We start from the raw sequence: 19,106 nt of genomic DNA, 5'->3' as shown, positions 1-19,106 counted from the left end.
TGGTCAGGGTTTAATCAAAAATTGTCTTTCAATATTCAAGAGATGTTCCTACCTATGCGCCCGCCTTTTGCACAACGGCTTTACAAATGAGCACATTCTCTAAATAATATGGAAATGGTTACGCAGGCTAAGACACATTCATTTTCTGGCGAATCATCAATCTTTTTGCATCTCGGCATCATCGCATTTTGTGTTCAACCTGCAACCTTCGCCAAGGATAATGGAGTGACGGGGGCTTCATTTAGGTCCACTGGAATGGCATAACAGGAGCGCACTGCACTGTGGCACACCCAACATTGATTATCGGAGGGACATTTAGGATGGACGATAAGAGGTGTGTTTTGGTCACGTTTTTCAGAGAGTCGAAATACTTCACTGAACACGATGGTCAGAATATTAGGTACACCTACACAGTCTAATCAGAGCTCTATCAGTTACTGTGATAATAATGTTAATTGCTGTCAGAGAGGGATTAATTTAATAATTTCTTTGTTTTTGTTGTGTCATATTGTGGCTTTGGGACCTGTCTCCTACATGCAAAAAGTCAGGTTTTTATAACAAATAAATGGTGTCCTCTCCGGCACTTTTGCCCACTCCCAAACAGCCACGGACCTTCTGAGCTCAAGTCTCCCCCACCACCACCATTCCCCCATGCGACGTTAGCATCTTCAATCCCCCGCTGAGCTCATCCCACTCGTCCAAAAGAGTCCCATCTCCCTAAAGGTAATGACTGAATTAGGCCTAATGTTGTACACTGGCTAATGGCGCCGCGCTGCACATTACGGCATGTGCAACTGGCAAACGACAACAGCAATAATCCCTGAGCCTCTTGTCCTCCTGCACTCCACCCCCGGGGGATGGGACGGCGCTCAGGGAAATGAATGGAGTTTGCCACACTACAATGAGCTTTTGATGGGAGACAATAGAGGAGGCTGCCAGCACCACACAGGGTGGTAGGAGGGGAGCAATATGGGGCCCATCTACCGACCGACCGACCCTCCCTCCCTTCCTATCCCTCAGGCCCCAACTTTCGTCTCCCAGATTCATAATGGCATCCGGAGGGGGGGAAAGAAGGGAAAGTGATGTCAAATGTCAGGAAATCAGACGGATGGCAAGCTGACACCCCCCTCCCATTGTCCCATCCCTCCTATCCCTTTGCCCAACGGTAGCACAGGTTAATATCACATTTATAAAATCACTTACAAGAAACACCCCACCCCACCCTCGTCACTCTCAGACAGTCATATAGCTTTGCTGGGGGCTAACTTTGGTGTCCATTTGTCCACTGATGGCCCCATACCTGTCTTTCACACTGTAGAAAGCATGACAACACAGTCACTCTAGGAGGAGGCAAAGCGTTTTCCTGTCTGCTTTTACGCACATTTCTCATGGGTGTAAACCTCCGCAAGGCAATCGGCGATCAGTCAAAAGTATGCAAATAGTTTGCACTTCGTGAAGAGGAAAACAAGTGACTCAATATGTTGTCTGAGCTGTATTGACTGTTGCCAGTACGGCGCTGTTTCCAAGGCAACCGATGACTGAAGCTGTGATAGAAAAAGTACATGATTGTACCTCTAGGGCTACAATGGCTTTGTATTGTAGACATTTGACTTGTATAGCTTTTACCTGAATGTTTTTGGTACACACAGTAACTTTGCAGTACAGCAATTAGCCATATCCCACAGCTCCCCGCACAATTGATGCTTTTCCATTGCCAAAAGCAGGTACTATTTCTGTAACCAGGTCAGTTGTAGTTCCAAACCCATGTCCCGAGCCTCATAATGACGTAAATCTTTGCTGGTCTCTCATTGGTCAAGTATTTGAGGATATACCCAATAAATTACAAAAATTAACATACCTTCTAATATTTACCCTGACTCCATTGTATCCGCTTTGCTACAGCCCCGTTTTCAATCTGCCCTCAGTTTCCTCTTGAATGATCTCTGTCCTTTTTGTGGCTGATACATAAACACATACCGATCGAACTGTCTTTTGAGCCCATATGGGGTGACATAAATCAGTACTTGTCTCTCATTAGTTGAGCAGATTCCTCATTTGCGGATACACTCTTATAAATGACAAAAAAAAAAAAAAACATGCTTACCCTGACTCCATAGTAAGCATGACTATTTAGTAATAAGTAGTAATGACACTTCGTTCTTATGCTGCCCCCAGTTTCCTTTGGAATAAACGTGTCCTTACTGTGCCTGAGAAGTCAACACAGACTGTGGCAATTTAAAAGGGGCATTGGTGTAGAATGTGATTTGGATGGATGCCGACTGTACCCCGAATTACTGACTTTGTAGCAGCATTGTTAATGCTAAAGTGAAAAGCAACGTTTTATCTATCTGTGTTTTTCTACCCAGCCAATGGAATGAGCGACCTGACCAGTTGCAGTGCGGGCAGTGCCACCAGTCCAAAGCTTGATCCGCCTCCCTCACCGCACGCTAACCGCAAGAAACACAGACGGAAAAAGAGTACGGGTATAACCAAGCCGGATGGTTTATCCACAGGCAATGAAGGTATGGTGCAATGGTTATGATGACGCACATCTGATTGCTGTAACATTTAACTAAAATGAGTCTGAAAATGACAATATACTGCTGGGGTTTTGCCATCAGTGTTTGATTATAAAGTAGCATAGTTGTTTGCAGTGAGGTTCTTGGCTAGTGAGGCACTGACTCCTTTGGAGATTTTTTTATGTTAATACGGGTTGCTCATTAAGAGGATAACCAATAAAAGAAGACAACAATTCATTTTGATTAAAAGATTTTTTCACATTGTTTTCAGATACTTTTTTATAGATGGTCCCATTTATTTATTTCTCATCAACTGAAAAACATTTGTGTTCTTACCTTTTTTTATCAGCATAAGAAGTACATGCAGCCTTTCCTTCTCCAGAAGAAGTTCTGGTACTTAGTTGTAAAAGTCTGATCACCTCCTGGTTAGCTTGGGTATATCAAATTCATTCATTCATTCAGCAGTGTAAAAATATCGTACATTTGACTTGTTTGTAAATGTAGCTGTAGCCAGCACTGCTGTTTGTCTATTTCAATAAAGTAAAAAAAAAAACGTCAGCGACAAGCATCTTTCAGCTCACCCCAGTCAGTGGGGCTTGCACACTAAGCCGAGAAACGACGCTCACAGCTCTCTATTTGATTTGGAAATGTGCAAATTCAGCGGTTTTAACTCAAAAATGTTTAAAAGCTATTGGAATCTTACAGAAAATACATTTATAATACAGTTGAATGGACAAATATGAATATTTATTTTATGTTATTATTCAGGGTTTGTTTTTCATCATGACAATGAGGCTCTGCCTCACCTGCCTCCCTTGACTGCGTGTCACTGGTTGTTTGTATTTTGCCTGCTATACCCATAAAACACATCATGGCGTGCTGTGGTCCATCCCAAAGTTGTTACCACGGTCTAAATGGCCTGATCCAGAAGCCGCAGCCCCATCTCAGCGGGGGAGTGGCAGCCAGCTCTTCAGCCAATTAATAATGATCCTGCTGCACAAATGATGAATTGAGCACTCTAATTGGACACCATTGTGGAAACACTGAGGAGACGCATCTTGGAGGCCATAAAACTGATGTCAGAGGAGCGGCGTGATCAATCAACAAGATTGATGCGCTGGGAAACAACAATGGCATTGACGCCTCATAAATGACGCTTAGCATTTATAATCATTTTTAAAAAAGAATCCTGGCCTCTGACAGCTGCTCTTTAAGGGTTGAATGGAGGTTTGTTGACCACATAGGCCAGTGTGATCATCATCACTAAGTAGTCGAATGCTTTTATATTCAAAGTATGTGCTGAGGTCAACATTAACAATCTGGAAGGTCAGGTTCTTTTTTTTTCCTGAAGATGATGGAAATTAAGAAGGTCAGAATATGGAAATTGAACATAGAAATATATTTGGTGCATCTTGTTTTTCTGTTTGACACAATACATAACATTTAGCTATGTTAGCTCGACATTTGCTGCTACAATGCAGGTTAGCACGCTCGGCCTTATCTTTTGTTTCCAGCTTGCTTGACTGGTAAGCCAACTAATTCATCAACACTAATGTTAGCAATGTTATAACATTTTAAAATATATGTAAAATCAAGTCTGTGATTAATTTTATCTGAAAGCATGACTTGAACTTTAATTTGATACCTCATTCACTTCTCTACCCCAAATAGCAGATTTTATACCAGAAAATAGTGCCTTTGGTCCCCATTGCTTTAACACTGACCCACGGACCATGGCAAGTACAACCGTACTACAAAATCTATCATAACTTAGGCTGTGAAAATCTATTTTTAAAAGTCAACAGAGTAACCATTTACATTTTTTTGATAATCAAAAGGTCCAAGGAAGAAAATCAAGTGTCATATTTTTCATGAAGCCTCACACTGCAGTGCAGCAGTACGCTGTGTATTCGTTTTCACCCCACACTGACCACATGAAATACCTAGATACCATCGATGACGGGAATGTATAAAATCCACCATGCACACCATATATGAAAAAATAAATGTTTTTTTAGCATGATTTTGGTATAATGATATCTAAATTATTCATATTTAACAGTCAGGAGATCGGGAAGACCTGGGTTCGATTCTCCCTTGGGCATTTCTGTGTGGAGTTTGCATGTTCTCCCCGTGCGTGTGTGGGTTTTCTCCGGGTACTCTGGGTACCCTCCCACATCCAAAAAACATGCATGTTAGGTTAAATCGCCAGATTTAATTTGGCGACTCTAAATTGTCCATAGGTATGAATGTCAGTGTGAATGGTTGTTTGTCTATATGTGCCCTGCAATTAGCTGGCAACCAGTCCAGGGTGTACCCCGCCTGTCGCCTGAAGTCAGCTGGGATAGGCTCCAGCCCCCGCGACCCTAAAGAGAAGAAGCGGTATAGAAAATGGATGGATGGATGGATGGATATTTGCTTTTGTATTTACAATCAAGGCATCCATTTTGAAAATACAACAATGCAAATGCGACATTTAGTAATTCCGGGTTAAAAAAAAACATATTTTGCACCAGATTTTAATAAAATTTCATCTGCAGATATATATGATATATGTGAGTTAATATTCTATATGCCTTTTATCGTGTCCTGAAGCTCCGACCCATGAGTTTGAAAGGCTTAAAGTTGGACTTAACATTCGAAGCATTTGTTTGAGTCGATGTGGTCCAACACCCAGTATAATGCGATACAAATAATCCACCTAACAAACATGTATACGAATGAAAATACACCTGATATCCTATGAAAAAATTGCATTTTTAAGGACATCCCCACGGACTGTCCAAATCGAGCGCACATGCACAGTGTCAGATTTTGTAACATTGTTTTGTAACATTGCTACAAATGTCGGTCACTTAGGGTTAGGCACTTTGCTGGCTCGGTACTAACAGTAAAAGCAACTCTTAAGATTTTTAGGTTTGGTTTGATTTTTAAATATCTTCTGCTGTTAATTATCTCTCATACTCAATATGAAAACTTACATTCCATGTGCGTCATAGATTGATAACTCTATAGCTAATGCTAGCATAACACATAAGGTGTCATGGCTGGTCTTATTAGTAGAGCAGCATAATAGAGCATAAGAAAAGCATAATAGAGCTTAATAAAATTGACCATTTCCACAAATGTCAGTACTCTGTTTAAAATGTGATTATCTCAAATCCTTCTAAACGTCCTTTATTTATTTTAAATCAATTTAAATGCATTTATTATAACTAACCTCCTCCTGTAGCGCTCCATTTGCACCGACACATCCGCACAATGCATACGCTACCTAATATCTTGTGCTCTGTCAGTGGCGTGCGATGTAATGAACTTCTCACGTGCTTAAAGAATGATGCAGGACGCATGGCGGGACAAGTGACAGCCACCGTAATGTGTTTCGCAGCAGCTGTCCCCACCCCCCCGCCCGACGATCAGTGCTCGCCATAAAACCACTGGAAAATCGCTGGCCGATAAAGAGTTGTGTTTGACGATGGACGTGTTAGGCGGGTGGGGGGGCTCCTCTCTGATTAATGCACGATGTCAGCGAGCATCATTAATGTGTCTCTACTTGAAAGAAAGTGTGGCAAATGCTCATTGGTTTAGATTGGAGGGAAGAAGGAGGACTTGGCATAGAAGGATATTATGGCCAAGATCATTTTGTTAAACTGTGCCGGACTTGGGTGCAATTCCTCCTCACCATACGGACCTGCACACTCACACTACTCAGCTGCATCATTGATTTTCAGCAGGGATGCCCACACTTTCTCAACCTGCGAGTTACTTTTGAAATGACCACGTCCCAAAGATCTACCTCCTACTATAAGCATAGCCAATCACAAGCTATCAGGGAACCCGTTGGAAATCGCAAGAGGTCATTACTCAATATAACAGTCTGACTCACGGTGTCATCTTACAAAGAAAGCTAAACTCATCACACAGCAACTTAACACTCAAGTTCTGTACATAACCTCAGTAGTGTGTCAGTCAAAATAGCTACGTAGCGTTCATCATATTCACAGCTTATGTATTACGTGCATTTAATGTTATCAAACATTACAAATATACAAGAAAGGAAAATGATTATGCAAAAGACAATGCAACCAAAGTCAAGGCAATATATAAAAAATGTTTCAACAATGGGCACATTTTCTAATTAATCATGAAATAATAGTTTCACACGCAAAAGTATAGAAAGCACAAATTTCTACAGTGGCGTTGAGGACACGGAGCAGCACCGTCAAGCAATTTACTTTTTTCTACATACAGTAACTAGCCGCTACAAGTGAGTGGATAACTTTTGTTATAGATATAGGTATCTTACTAGTTAGTTTATCTGTAATCTGCATGATAAAGATGAAAATTGCCTTTTTGTGTGCCACATGAGACGTCTGTTCGCCACTTAATCTTTGCCGTGGAGGAGCAACGGCAAATCAGGAGGGGAGCTTAATGTCAGCTGACTGATGTCGTATGATGTCTACAAAGTGACGTTTATGACACAGGCGATCGATCCACACTACCTTGATCGGAATCAACCTAATGGGCACCTCTCGTCTACATAATGCATTTGCTCGTGCATGAATGAGTGTAATTTGGGCTGAAAAAATTGAAATACAAAACTACAAAAAAATGTAATACAAACAACAAACATGTCATTCAGTTATATCGTATTTGAATTTAATTTAAATTTTTAATCACAGTTCAAGGAAGCTCCTAAAAAGACAATGAAACAAGCTATGATAGCAAATACTCAAAACAAGATACGATGAATTACACATTTGTTGCACTAATCACAAAAAGTCATGTAGAAGTTGCTGTGTTAATGTTAGCATAATTACAAGTACAGTCAAACCAGTCTATAGCGGCCACTAAAGGGAAACGGCAAATAGGTGGCCGTTATAGACAGGTTGGTGGCCATTTTGAATTTGTGCGCACATATTAACATGTCTGTGATTAGAAGCTTGTTGTGTTTGCAGATACATATAATTATACTGTTACATGTTGACCAGTAGAGGGCACTGTGGGACTGCGGATAGAAGTTGTAAAGAACTGCTAGGTTCATAAACCGCTGTTAATAAAGTGATTAAAGTGCATCTTCGACGTGAGTCTCTCCTTCCCCACAATAAGGAGCGTTACAGTATTGACCAGTGCACATTGTCTCACACCAGGAAATAAACGGTGTCACTGTAGTAGCAAGCTCCAAAGAAGAAGGCTTTTTTTTAATGTCGAACAACTGACAGTTTGTGTGATCTTGTGAATGATTGTGACTGAGCTACGACTCAGTAATTAAAGTCTACACACGACGGCTTCATTGCTTAAAAAACTAAACTTTTTCGTGCATGAAGCTTCTGCTTGAGTCGGCATTTTGGCCGCTATATGCGGTCAGATATTGACCAAGGGATACAAAATGGGTGGCCGCTGGCCACATTAGACAGGTGACTGCTATACACAGGGTCTATAACACGCAAATTTTCCGCGGGGGATTTTTCAGTGGCCGCTATAGGCAGGTGGCCGCTAAGACTGGTTTGACTGTAATTATGTATAAAGGCCATAGACACATGGGTAAATAGAAATGAAAGACTACTTTGATTACTATTTCATAATTTATTACTATTTATAATTTATATTCATTTTTTATATTACTTTCTACAATCTAAAGAGATTGAATAAAAAATCTGCTTTTCCAACGATAACATGCTTTAAGGGATTCATTTAACAATATGTAATATTGTGACTATAGGTTGCAAAGTTGTACAGCAATGCATCATACCGAGAGTTGAATCTAATACAGTCATACCCCAGTTTTCGTTACTAATCCGTTCCAAAAGGTCAGCCGAAAATCCAATTAATCCATTCCAGACACCCAAAATATTAACAAAAAATACATTTTATGCAGAATAATTATAATGATACGTGCAGAAAGCAATGCGAAATAATTACAAATGCCGAATGAAATGGATAAATTAACATTCAACATCACTTTTACCTTTATTAACGACTCTTGTTGGTGAAGACAAGTTCTCAACATCTTCCATTGTTTGCGATCTCTGTTTTGTTAACACCTTTCACAACACTAGCTTCCTTGGATGGAATTTACAGTATATAGGATGCGAATTTCCCATACATCCCGGGGAGATCGGCCACACCAACGCCATATTTGTACTTTGCGATGAGTTATTTTTTTATTTCAATGCTGTTTGCCACCTTCTTTTATCAAATTGCTGGCACTTGCAACTTTCTTTGGCCCAATGGCGGTTAAATTACTACTCGCACGCAATAAAAAAAAAAAAAAGACTGGGTCAACAACATGTGGGATTCTTTGTTTGGGCACTCGATTTCACTTGATACAGTTACACGCAATACTGTACAAAACTGCGACGATGTACGAAAACTGGGTCAAAATTTTGGTGAAAAAATTGGTCAAAAAACAAATCATATGAAACTGGGGTGTTCAAAAACCCAAGGTTTTGACTGTATTTTGGTGGATGCACAGTAGGGTACATTGTTGTGGTCTATGGCCATGCATAGAATTATGAAATCAGCTCTTGTATTCATTAGATTTAGACCCTCTCTTGTGGTTAAAAAGGGTAAACGATGCATTTATTTCATTTGGGTGAATTCATGACGTTTATGACCATGCATTTCTAGTACCGCAGTTTCCAGACTACAAGACGGTCCGGAGTATAAATTGGATCAGTCAAAAAATCATGTCGTCATGAAGAGGAAAAAAAAAACATAAGTCGCACTGCACTATATCCATCTATCCATCTCCTATGCCGCTTATTCTCACTAGGGTTGCAGGTATGCTGGAGCCTATCCCAGCTGCCTTCGGACAAGAGGCGGTTTACACCCTGGACTGGTCGCATACCAATCGCAGGCACTGCACTATAAGTTGCATTTATTTAGAGTTTTAGTTCAATAAATTCAAGACCAAGAACAGATATTTAATCTGGAAAGGCAAGTCAACTACACAGTAGCATAAAGAACATACTTGGGAGGTTGAATAGGCTAAATTAAAATAACATGCAGCATATACAGTAGTTGTACAAGCTTACAGCGCAGTCTTGTGGCTGTTAACGGTAATGTACATACTTTGGTTTATGTGAGTCAGTATGAATTAACATTTATAAACATGTTATAAATTATATAGTGTATTATATAATTATATACTCCCTCGTTTATCTTGGTTAATTGGTTCCATACCCGATTGGTTCCATAACTTTCCGCATGGTAGGATCCAATATAAATAAATTTAATATTTTTGGAGTTAGAGCACAGAAAACCTGTTTACGATTTTAACATTATTAGAGCCCTCTAAATAAGAAATAACACCCCTATAGTCACCTTTACACTTGTATTACCCAATATAGTAGTCATAATAACAGGACATAAGCCATCTTATACATAAATAATATAAGATAGACTCACATGTTAGCATTGACAGTGTACTTTATGGTGGCTAATGTCTCATCAATGTAACATTACTGACACCTAGAGACCATTGCGGAATACTACTCTCTTGCCACTGTTTATGGTTAAGGAAAGACTTCCCAGGCCCTGCTCCTTAAAGGCGCACACAAGTCACAGATACTGTATTACACTTCATATCAAGTCTTTTGAAAGCCTTATACTTGTATTTTCATTAATTTAGCCATTTTATGAATGCTTAATTTAGGCTATGAATAGGAAGAATTTGCTTAAATATGTGTGTTTTTTTGGTTTGTTTGTTTTTTACCAATAATAGACCATATTCAATCACGAAGCAGCGACCATTTATTACTTAATTCTTTTTTAAAACTCGATAGAGTGAGGGTGCGATGTTTAAACCGCAATGTATCGAGGGATGACTGCATGTATTTTTTAATATATAAGTCGCACCTGACTATGCGTCGCAGGACCAGCCAAACTATGACAAAAATTGAAGTTATAGTTCAGATAACACAGTAATAGAATTTACAAAGCAGCTCTTGTGTTATATCTCATGAGATTGTGTCGTTATATTAATAGTAGTGGTAGTATACTACAGTAAGTTAGGAACACTGTGTTGCTGCAACCAGACTCAAAGTTGTCTCCGCTACAAGTGCAGCTGCACTTATGCCAACTAGTGTTAAGTTTCTGCAGCGAGAGAGTGACTTTGTCAAGTGTGCTAATGTCCTGCACCTTAGTACAGCAAGGGTTAATATCCCCTGGAGTCCAGCTGAGGATTAGGAGATGGAGCTTTAACTGCCTGCGCTAATGGCGGGTGTTTATCTCAATACTTTGTTTTGTCGCTCCCCGATTCACTCTCATTTCCCAAAGCTGTCCCCGGAGCCCGCGCTCTTGTAATGACTTAGCTTCCTGAGCACCACCCGACGGACGGCGAGAAGGAAATAACAAGATTCTCATTTGGGGCTGCCCACGTTTAATTGCCCCCGCCCCATTCTCATCGGGCTCTGTTGTTAAACGCAGTGGCTATTACCGGTACCGGCGCTGACTTCATGTGTTTGTTTATTGTATTGGGTGGTGGCGTGCACTTGTGCAGAGGTGTGTGTCAGATAGATAGCAAGTGCTCTCCCTTCTCTCCCTCCCGAGTTGGGTCGTAGTTCCCCCCGGGGGCCCCTGTCGCAGTAATGGCCTGCTCCTGATTGCTCTGATACAGGTTAGGAATATTGGCTTTAATGATGTGTAAAATGAGCAAGCGGTGCTGGTGACATTTACAGATGGCGCCGTCTTGGCCTGTTCTTCCCAACTGCTCATTAATTCACGGGAATGGCGAGCACTTCTTTAAGTGACTGCCTGATGCGTTGCGGCATGCGACACGACGCGATGCAATATCCCCAAACAATAGCTCACCTTTTTGCCCCCTCTGAGCGTTGCCTCCACAAAATGTTCACACAAATGGATTTTTTTTTTTTTTTTAAAGAAAGAGGATGTCGTCAAGGCTAAAGACTGTGCGCTAAGTCCTTTGTAAGGTTTTGTGACAGCAGTCTGCAGAGGACATTTGAGCTCACATACAACAGGAAAAACTCAGCTGGGCTCGCATCAGAGCCCTGAGGTGCTAATCTGGTCCACAGGTGCTGTCCCTGTCCTCATTTCTTTCAGCATGACAAAGGAGGCGCTAGAGCTTGTTCTACTATTTTTGCTCCTCGTCCACTGATTATGCTACACGTAGGCCGTACTCACACAAGGGCAATTGTACCAAGCTTGGGCCCCACGTTTGGATAGGGTCTGACTGATCCATGTTAAAGTTTGGTACAGGACTGGAATAGGTGAGCCAGGGCATGGCAAGATTACTTTAACATGCACGTGCGCAACATAGCCAAGTCATAGAATTACAATAATTAGATCTCTCCTCGCAAGTTCTTAGTGATAATCAAAACATTTTATAATAGAAATACGTCAAAGGCTCAAAATAATCCAAAATTCAAACCCCACGGCGTTCTCTCTCGACTGTGTGGTAAAAATAAATTGGAAGACATGCTACCTTACATGTAATACAGATATCCTCAAAGTTGTATAATTATTAGACAATTGGTAAATGACTTACGGTCAATTAGTTGCTAAGTCCAGAGCGCGCCTCTGCAAAGATGTTTTGCTTGACCGGGGCTATGTTTTTCAACCCACCTTGCTCAAATTTTACACAATGTGCTTGTCAGTCTTCTGAAGGTGTGTACTCAATTTGGCGGTGATTCGGTCCAATACAACTTTTTCACTTCCGATATAATACTGATATATGAGCCTTGCCCGTTATCAATATGAATCCGATCCGATATCAGCACAAAGCATACATACTTGGTTTTTAGTGTGGAATGTTAGAAAATGCTTGATGAAGTGATATAACAGAGAACAATAGTCAACAGCCGCAGGTATGCAAAAAAACCTCACTTTCTCATGCTTTGTGGATGTTTCAGATGCTGCTGGTTGTTTCTTCACCTCTGAGGTCTTGCAAGGATTCTCATGCTGTTTTTGGCCACACAGCCCACATCGGTCCTGGTTCTTAATACTTTTTTAGTAATTGTTGTGATCACGTGAGGTTCGCATGTTAGAACTGGTGCTGTTGGATAGAAGTGCTGGAGCGGAGTCTGGAATGGGCGGCTTGTATCGGTGTGCTTGTATAGAATTGTATCAATAACGGTATCAGTATCGGATCAGGATACCCTTAGTTACAGTGGGTGTTTTGTAGAGCGCATTGAGTTGAAATTCCAAGTCCATGCAATTTATCGGGATTAATAACAGCGCCACCATGTGATGTGCTTGTCCGAAAAATAACACAAGCAACACAGGAGGGGGCCGAATTTTCACTGTTTTGTACGCAGCGGTTCAGGAGTAGAGGAGTTACACCATGGGGTGCTAGTTTATTGTTCATGAGCATATGCCAGTAACGATTAAATGCCCCCCCCACCCCCCAACTAGCCCCCGGCCCCTTTCCCTTCCTTATATGTTTAACAACTTCTGTAAATGAGACGTTGTGTGCCAGATTTATGATCCATGTAAATGGTGGACCATGTTTGTCTTCTTCCTCATTGTCGCAGTGCAGCCATTACGCTCCCTCATAATTCCCTTTTTATTATGCCATGTTAATTAAGGAAAATCATATTTAGTCCATTCCTCATTGATGGCTCCCCCACTGGCTTTTAAGGCATGTTGATTTATTTCTAATCAAGAAATTTTGATTGGGAGCTGGCGGATAAACATGGTCAGCAGGTTAATGCTCACCATCATGTGACAAGGGGATTGCTCCTCCGCTAGCCGCGTGCCACCTGCAACCACAGAGTAATAACAGAAGCTATAATGGCCTCCTTACAAGCTTCTCATTGCAGGTCCTGGTGATACCTTTGGGCACATTGTTCATGCCAAGATTTACTGTGACTAGGAGAATGGAAAAAACACTTGCATGCATCAGAATTGCTTTGGAGTGCAATTGCCACACTGTTAGGAAATAATAGTAGCGCTGCATTAGGTGAAAAGATGTAAGGTTCTTTAGTGGCTACAGTTACAGTCATGCATTGATGTGCACAAGGGAATTATATTTGTTTTCCCTTCTCTACTCATCAGTTTAGGAAGTCAGCCATCCTCTGCTTTTTTTAATCTCCATAATGAAAGTCTTTTAATGCCTCCAATTTATTGCCTGGGCAGCCAACAGAATAATTAGCTTTGTTCATGTTTTTTTTTTTTCTTTAAAGGACGAAAAACACGATTAAAACTGGAGTCAAGGCAAATCATCATTTGTTTGGATTTAGAGGCAGTTTTTTTGAAGGAAGAATGGATTATAAACTGTAATGATTGCCGTCAATTAACAAGTCATACAGAGTTATTTTCTTGTAAATACATTGGAGAACATGGTTGGACATAATGAAAATAGAATGGATCTGTTCCAGGGTCAAATTGTGGCCATCGTAAAACCTTTGTTAACTGTACAGTTAAGTAACATTTTAATGTTCTTAACTGTCATACAAGTGTAAAAAAAACCAACAAAGTTACAGGTGGTCCTTGGTTTACGCCGTTCCGTTTACACTGTTTCGTGGTTACATATGCGATCCCATAAATGTATTAAAAATTTGATTGTGTTCCGCAAACACAAGACTCACTGGAGAACTAGTTACAACGCGTGAGCCGCAGATGAATCTCCTAAACATTGGCTTTACTTTTCTCAGTCTTTTGGCTCTTGTGACCATGAGTAAGGATAAAAATGTTATTGTAACATGAGGATGACGAGGAGATGGTTGATCAACAAATTGCAAACGCAAAACAGCCTACTGTCGTCCGAACCACGATAAAACAAATCAGAAAAAACTCAATTGTCACACACACGGTCAGGACACATGTCTTATACGCGTAAATGCCAGGTTGCTGATCCTTTGAAAGCGACAGTTATAACAAGGCAGTGTAATGGTCTTATTATTGAGATGGAAATTATTACTTTTTTATTTAATTCTTGTCTTTAGTGCTGTATTATTGTATTTTCTTCATGTGTTCTGTGTACAGTGTGATCGACTTAGGAATTCATAGCTATATTTAGGTGTAAGGCTTACACCAAAACTTGACATCACAGTTTAACAACAGAACGCAAACCCGAGGACCACCTGTATAACCTCTGTTACGACTCTGATACGGTGCCATTTCGGTGCCATTTAAACAGACAACAGCGACATGAAAAAATGTCTAGAGAAAAAAAATTAAAACACTGTTTTAAATGACGAATGATATAATTGTGACATGAAGGCTATTTTTGACTCACATCAAAATGTTGTAACATTCTGAATAATCACATGAGAGTGAAAATAAAACAAACAATAAAGCAGTCTACCTTAACTAGGCCTGTCACGATTACAATTTCTGCTGGTCGATAATTGTCCTACAAATTATTGTCAATAGTCAATATTCTTGACAACCTTTTTTCATTAATTATATGGCATAATAATGACAGTACATCATATCAAAAGCAATAAACTTTGATTTCTGAAGAGTATTTAACATTGTAGTCAGAAGAACTTTTAAATAAATTAAACATAATAATTTAAAACAAACAAAAAAAGACAAAAAAAAATCAATGAAAATAAAATGGCCTCTGTCTCTGTTAAGAAAAAAGCAGTCCAATAAAAACCCACATACACAAACAGGTACGCGTTATGTGGTGTATTGTTAAACTAACGTAGGAGGTCATATTTGTGTTGGATCACGTATTTGTGATGGCAGAGTAAAATGCAATGTTTCTGATGTCCTTCAACACATCTTCTTTCACTGGGTTATACAGTTCAGGAATGTTGTACACGGCACGTACAGGCAATTCATACTGTCTAACATTATTAACATTTCCCGAAATGTTGCATTTCTTTTGCAATGTGGCGAGCGAAACTGACTGACTGTCAGGACGAAGGCTCCTTTCCACCTCCATGTTAGGTGTGCATACAAGTTGGTTGTATTCCCCTGCTTCCTTGTCACTGCTTTCGAACAAATGCGACATCTCAGTTCGTCGATGTTCATGCGCTCACCTTGTTCATTCGGTTTTAAAAGCGAAATATTCTCACACTGGCAATGTGGCATTCCCTTTACAAACTATCGCTTTTGTGCCATTATTCATGTGAGCGTATGCTGGCTCACAAGGCAAATTTTCTGCCTCCACATACAGAAACAACAAGGGGAGGAGACAACAGGAGGGTTCACTCTCTCCATTCATTCCATTGTACTGTAGCGCCAAAGCGCACAGACATCTGCAGAGTGAACCCTTTTGTCATCCAGCCTGAAAGAGAGACAAGGAATACACACACGAATGCATGCACATGTCAATTTATAAAGGCCTCTGAAAATGATCGACGTTGTTTTTTTTCCAAATCGTTTGATTAATCAATTTATCGATTATCGTGACAGGCCTAACCTTAACTTTAAAAAGTGGCAAGGCAAAACTTATTTTTGTCTTTTCATGTTCATCTTCTCCTTAACACCCATTATTGAGGCTGCTGTTCGTTTGCGTCTCAAAAAAAGGCAAAGAAAAAGCAAAACACACATGTGCAGAGTTAATGCTTAACCAGGTGTGTCCAAAGTGAGGCCCGGGGCAATTTACATCCCACAGCTAGTTTTTGATTGGCCCTTGGCATATTCAGAAAATTACATTAATTAAATGTTAATTTGATATATTATCAGATATTACACTAATTTGCTTTGTCACCTATAACACAAAGCTATGATGCCAATGTTTTTTTTCCCCAATAGCTTAGCATATCTTGACGTACGCCACTGCCTTAGATGTTTGCTGAACTGACGTCTCATGAGGTATGCAAGGATCTTGCATGACATCAATGACAGCTTTTTCTGCACATCCATCCATCCATTTTCTATGCCGCTGTTTCTGCATATATTCCATGAAAATTTTGGTAATAAAAAATTGTAACAGTGTCATTTTAACTATATAATCAGATGGGGATGGGTACCAAAACTTGGTTTCCTATTGTCAACGGTAGTAACCACACCAAAAAACTAAGTGGCTATCGGTGCTAAAAGAATGCAAAGTCAGCCCCTTGCAACAAGTGCTTGAAGGTGATATTGGGCAAGTAACGTCTTGTAAGTCTCGAAAGATGAACACGGTCTGACGCTCTTTTCAAACATTATTTATACCTTGATACGCCAACAATAGCGCTCAGTTCCGACGTTGTGTGCACATTTTGCCACAGCACTCTTCACAACAGCAACACAACACATCCTCAACCGGTCACGGTCACGGGGAGCATGGTGCATTCTCGAACAGAGGAATTTTTAACATCACAAGCAGCAACACAATCGGGATGTTTTTGTGCACATTCTTTGTGTGCTGCTGCTGCTTTTGCTGTGATAATTATGACAATTTGTTGTGGATTTTAGTTCATTTTGGTGAATGTATTACTTTGTCATAATTTTATTTATATTATTATTTTTTTTATTTATTATTTATTTAGTATTTAAATTAGTTTAATTTAATTAGTATTTAGTATAAATGACTATTCTGTTCAACTTGACTTCAACTTCCATCCATCCATTCATTTTCTATTCCGCTTACTTGAAAAAATAAAAACGCATGTTTTTGGCCAAAATGTATACGTTTAGTAGCAGTTAGGGCACCTTTTAAGCAGTTTCAAGAGTACTAATTTGATACCATTATTGGATAAAATGGAAAGGTTACCCATCTCTATGTTCCAATGTGCTCCCTTTTTTTTGGGTCCTGTCAAAAGCCGTGCCGCCGAGTTGTGGACTACCTGCAGTCAGACACATTCTCACAAATCTCACATTGGTTTTTCCTCTTTATGTGTTTTTTGTTTTGTTTATTTTGTTAAATCTATCCTCCAGATTACACTTTATGACCATATTTTTATTCCTGTGCTCTGCGATGTCCCACCCACATAAAGACCTCTTCTCTCGTCAGTCTAAATAAAGAGGCTTTCCGAGCCTTTTTTTATTGATTCTCGGCGACCTGTAGTCGATTGCACAAACTGAATCAGATAATTGAAGTCGGTGTCGAGCTAATTGGATTATTGCTTTCCTCCCGAAGAGACGCTTGTGCACGGGGGTGGGGGCATGGGTGCTACATTAGTAACATCTGTCACAGATTTGTCATTTACCAGCGTCGTCACAGTGCCGAGGAAGAAGCATTGATTGTAAACTGTAGCAATTGCTGTCAATTAACAAGTCATACAGAGTTAATTTCATGTGAATAGAACATGTCTACACATGTTTGAGCGAGGACTAAACTTGTAAGAGCCTCTTTGGAATCTATTTCTAACAACCTGGTGCCTCATTTCCTCCATTTGCCCCTTCATGCTTTATGCAAATGAGACCGCTCTTTTGCATAGACATAATTAGGTAATTACAAATCATTTGGCTACGAGCTGAAGCGAGTGTTACACAATATACAGTACCCGGCTAATGGATGGCATCGTGAGCAGCAGACGCTGCGGCAGCATGTGTTCCAGCATATGTGCTGTCACTAACCTCTTGTTTGGCGGAGACAGGTGACATTTATATACACCTCCTCTAGACGTAAAGGGAGAATATTTAAAACATGTATTTTCCCCTCACTGTTTGTTTTTATTTAGCAGGGTTTTTAAAGTGTGAGGCATCAGGAGATGCAGCAGCTTGAGAAAAATAAAGAAAAAACATCTTTTTCAAGCCTGCTATGCTAACGGCAGATTTTTTATTTCTGCCGGTTTTGTGGTGGAGGGGTCTTTTCAAGAAACAATAAACAGCACTGGAAACTCAAACTAGCCATAGTAATGATCTCATGGTGCTGAGTCATCATGATATTTAGTTTGTTATTTTTAAAATGTCAAAACGTGAAGCTCCCGGACAAATATTGTTTAATAGCCTACAGTATGTCATCTTTTTAAACAAAATACACACGTGCAAAGTGCATTATTAAACAACTCGGGAGGAATGTGATAACAGCATGCGTAAAAATTGGGACTGAAGGAAAATAAACATCGAAATTGCACTAAAAAGGAAACCATAGCATAGTTTATCACTTGTGTCTGTGCACTGAGTATATACTTGAAAATAAAAACCAGATATCGGCTATATATTAAATATTTTAATGGACAATACTGACCCAAATAGAAGACGATCCTGAAAATACCACAAAATGAAGAAAAACATTTTTGTTCTAAACTGCTAAGCTAACTTTAGTTGCTGTATGCCTTTTAGGTCCTATGGTGAGAGAGTAAACAGAGTTTACTGTTTCATACAAAAAGCATGAAACAGCGGCTTTACTGTACTGTGAATGAATAAATAATACTATGAATTAATGAATACATGTGTTGCTTTTTTTTCCAGAACAAGAGGATTCCTTTGAGTTCATCATCGTCTCGTTGACCGGACAGACGTGGAACTTTGAAGCGTCCACATACGAGGAGCGTGAGCTGTGGGTGCAGGCCATCGAGAGTCAAATCTTTGCTAGTCTGCAGTCTTGTGAGAGCATCAAGAACAAGGTCAATAAAAACTGCAGCCTGCATTCATTTGACACTGTCTTTCAAAACTACATTGCGCCCTCTACCTACACCTCCAACCCCCCCTCACGCTGTCACACACGGAAGGCTGTCAGACAGGTGCACTGCAGTGTGGTGTAAAGGGGGGATGTCTTATTAGAAGTGACAGGCTTCACAG

At 40.1% G+C, this 19,106-nt stretch overlaps 1 protein-coding gene across 3 annotated transcripts in view; it reads left to right on the top strand.

Annotated features, from left to right (window-relative positions):
* Positions 1–19,106, top strand: part of agap3 (ArfGAP with GTPase domain, ankyrin repeat and PH domain 3) — a 179,842-nt gene that overhangs the window by 141,187 nt on the left and 19,549 nt on the right. For all 3 annotated transcript variants that reach the window (XM_054763773.1, XM_054763788.1, XM_054763781.1), the window contains exons 13-14: positions 2,367–2,522; positions 18,777–18,931. In XM_054763773.1, coding sequence (XP_054619748.1) covers positions 2,367–2,522; positions 18,777–18,931 — 311 coding nt within the window. The remainder of the gene's footprint in view (positions 1–2,366; positions 2,523–18,776; positions 18,932–19,106) is intronic.

This window comes from Dunckerocampus dactyliophorus, chromosome 2, assembly GCF_027744805.1.
Source record: "Dunckerocampus dactyliophorus isolate RoL2022-P2 chromosome 2, RoL_Ddac_1.1, whole genome shotgun sequence".
In the NCBI taxonomy this organism is placed as follows: Eukaryota; Metazoa; Chordata; class Actinopteri; order Syngnathiformes; family Syngnathidae; genus Dunckerocampus; species Dunckerocampus dactyliophorus.
Note: the sequence above shows the minus strand (reverse complement) of the source record. Positions and strands in the feature narration are given on the sequence as shown.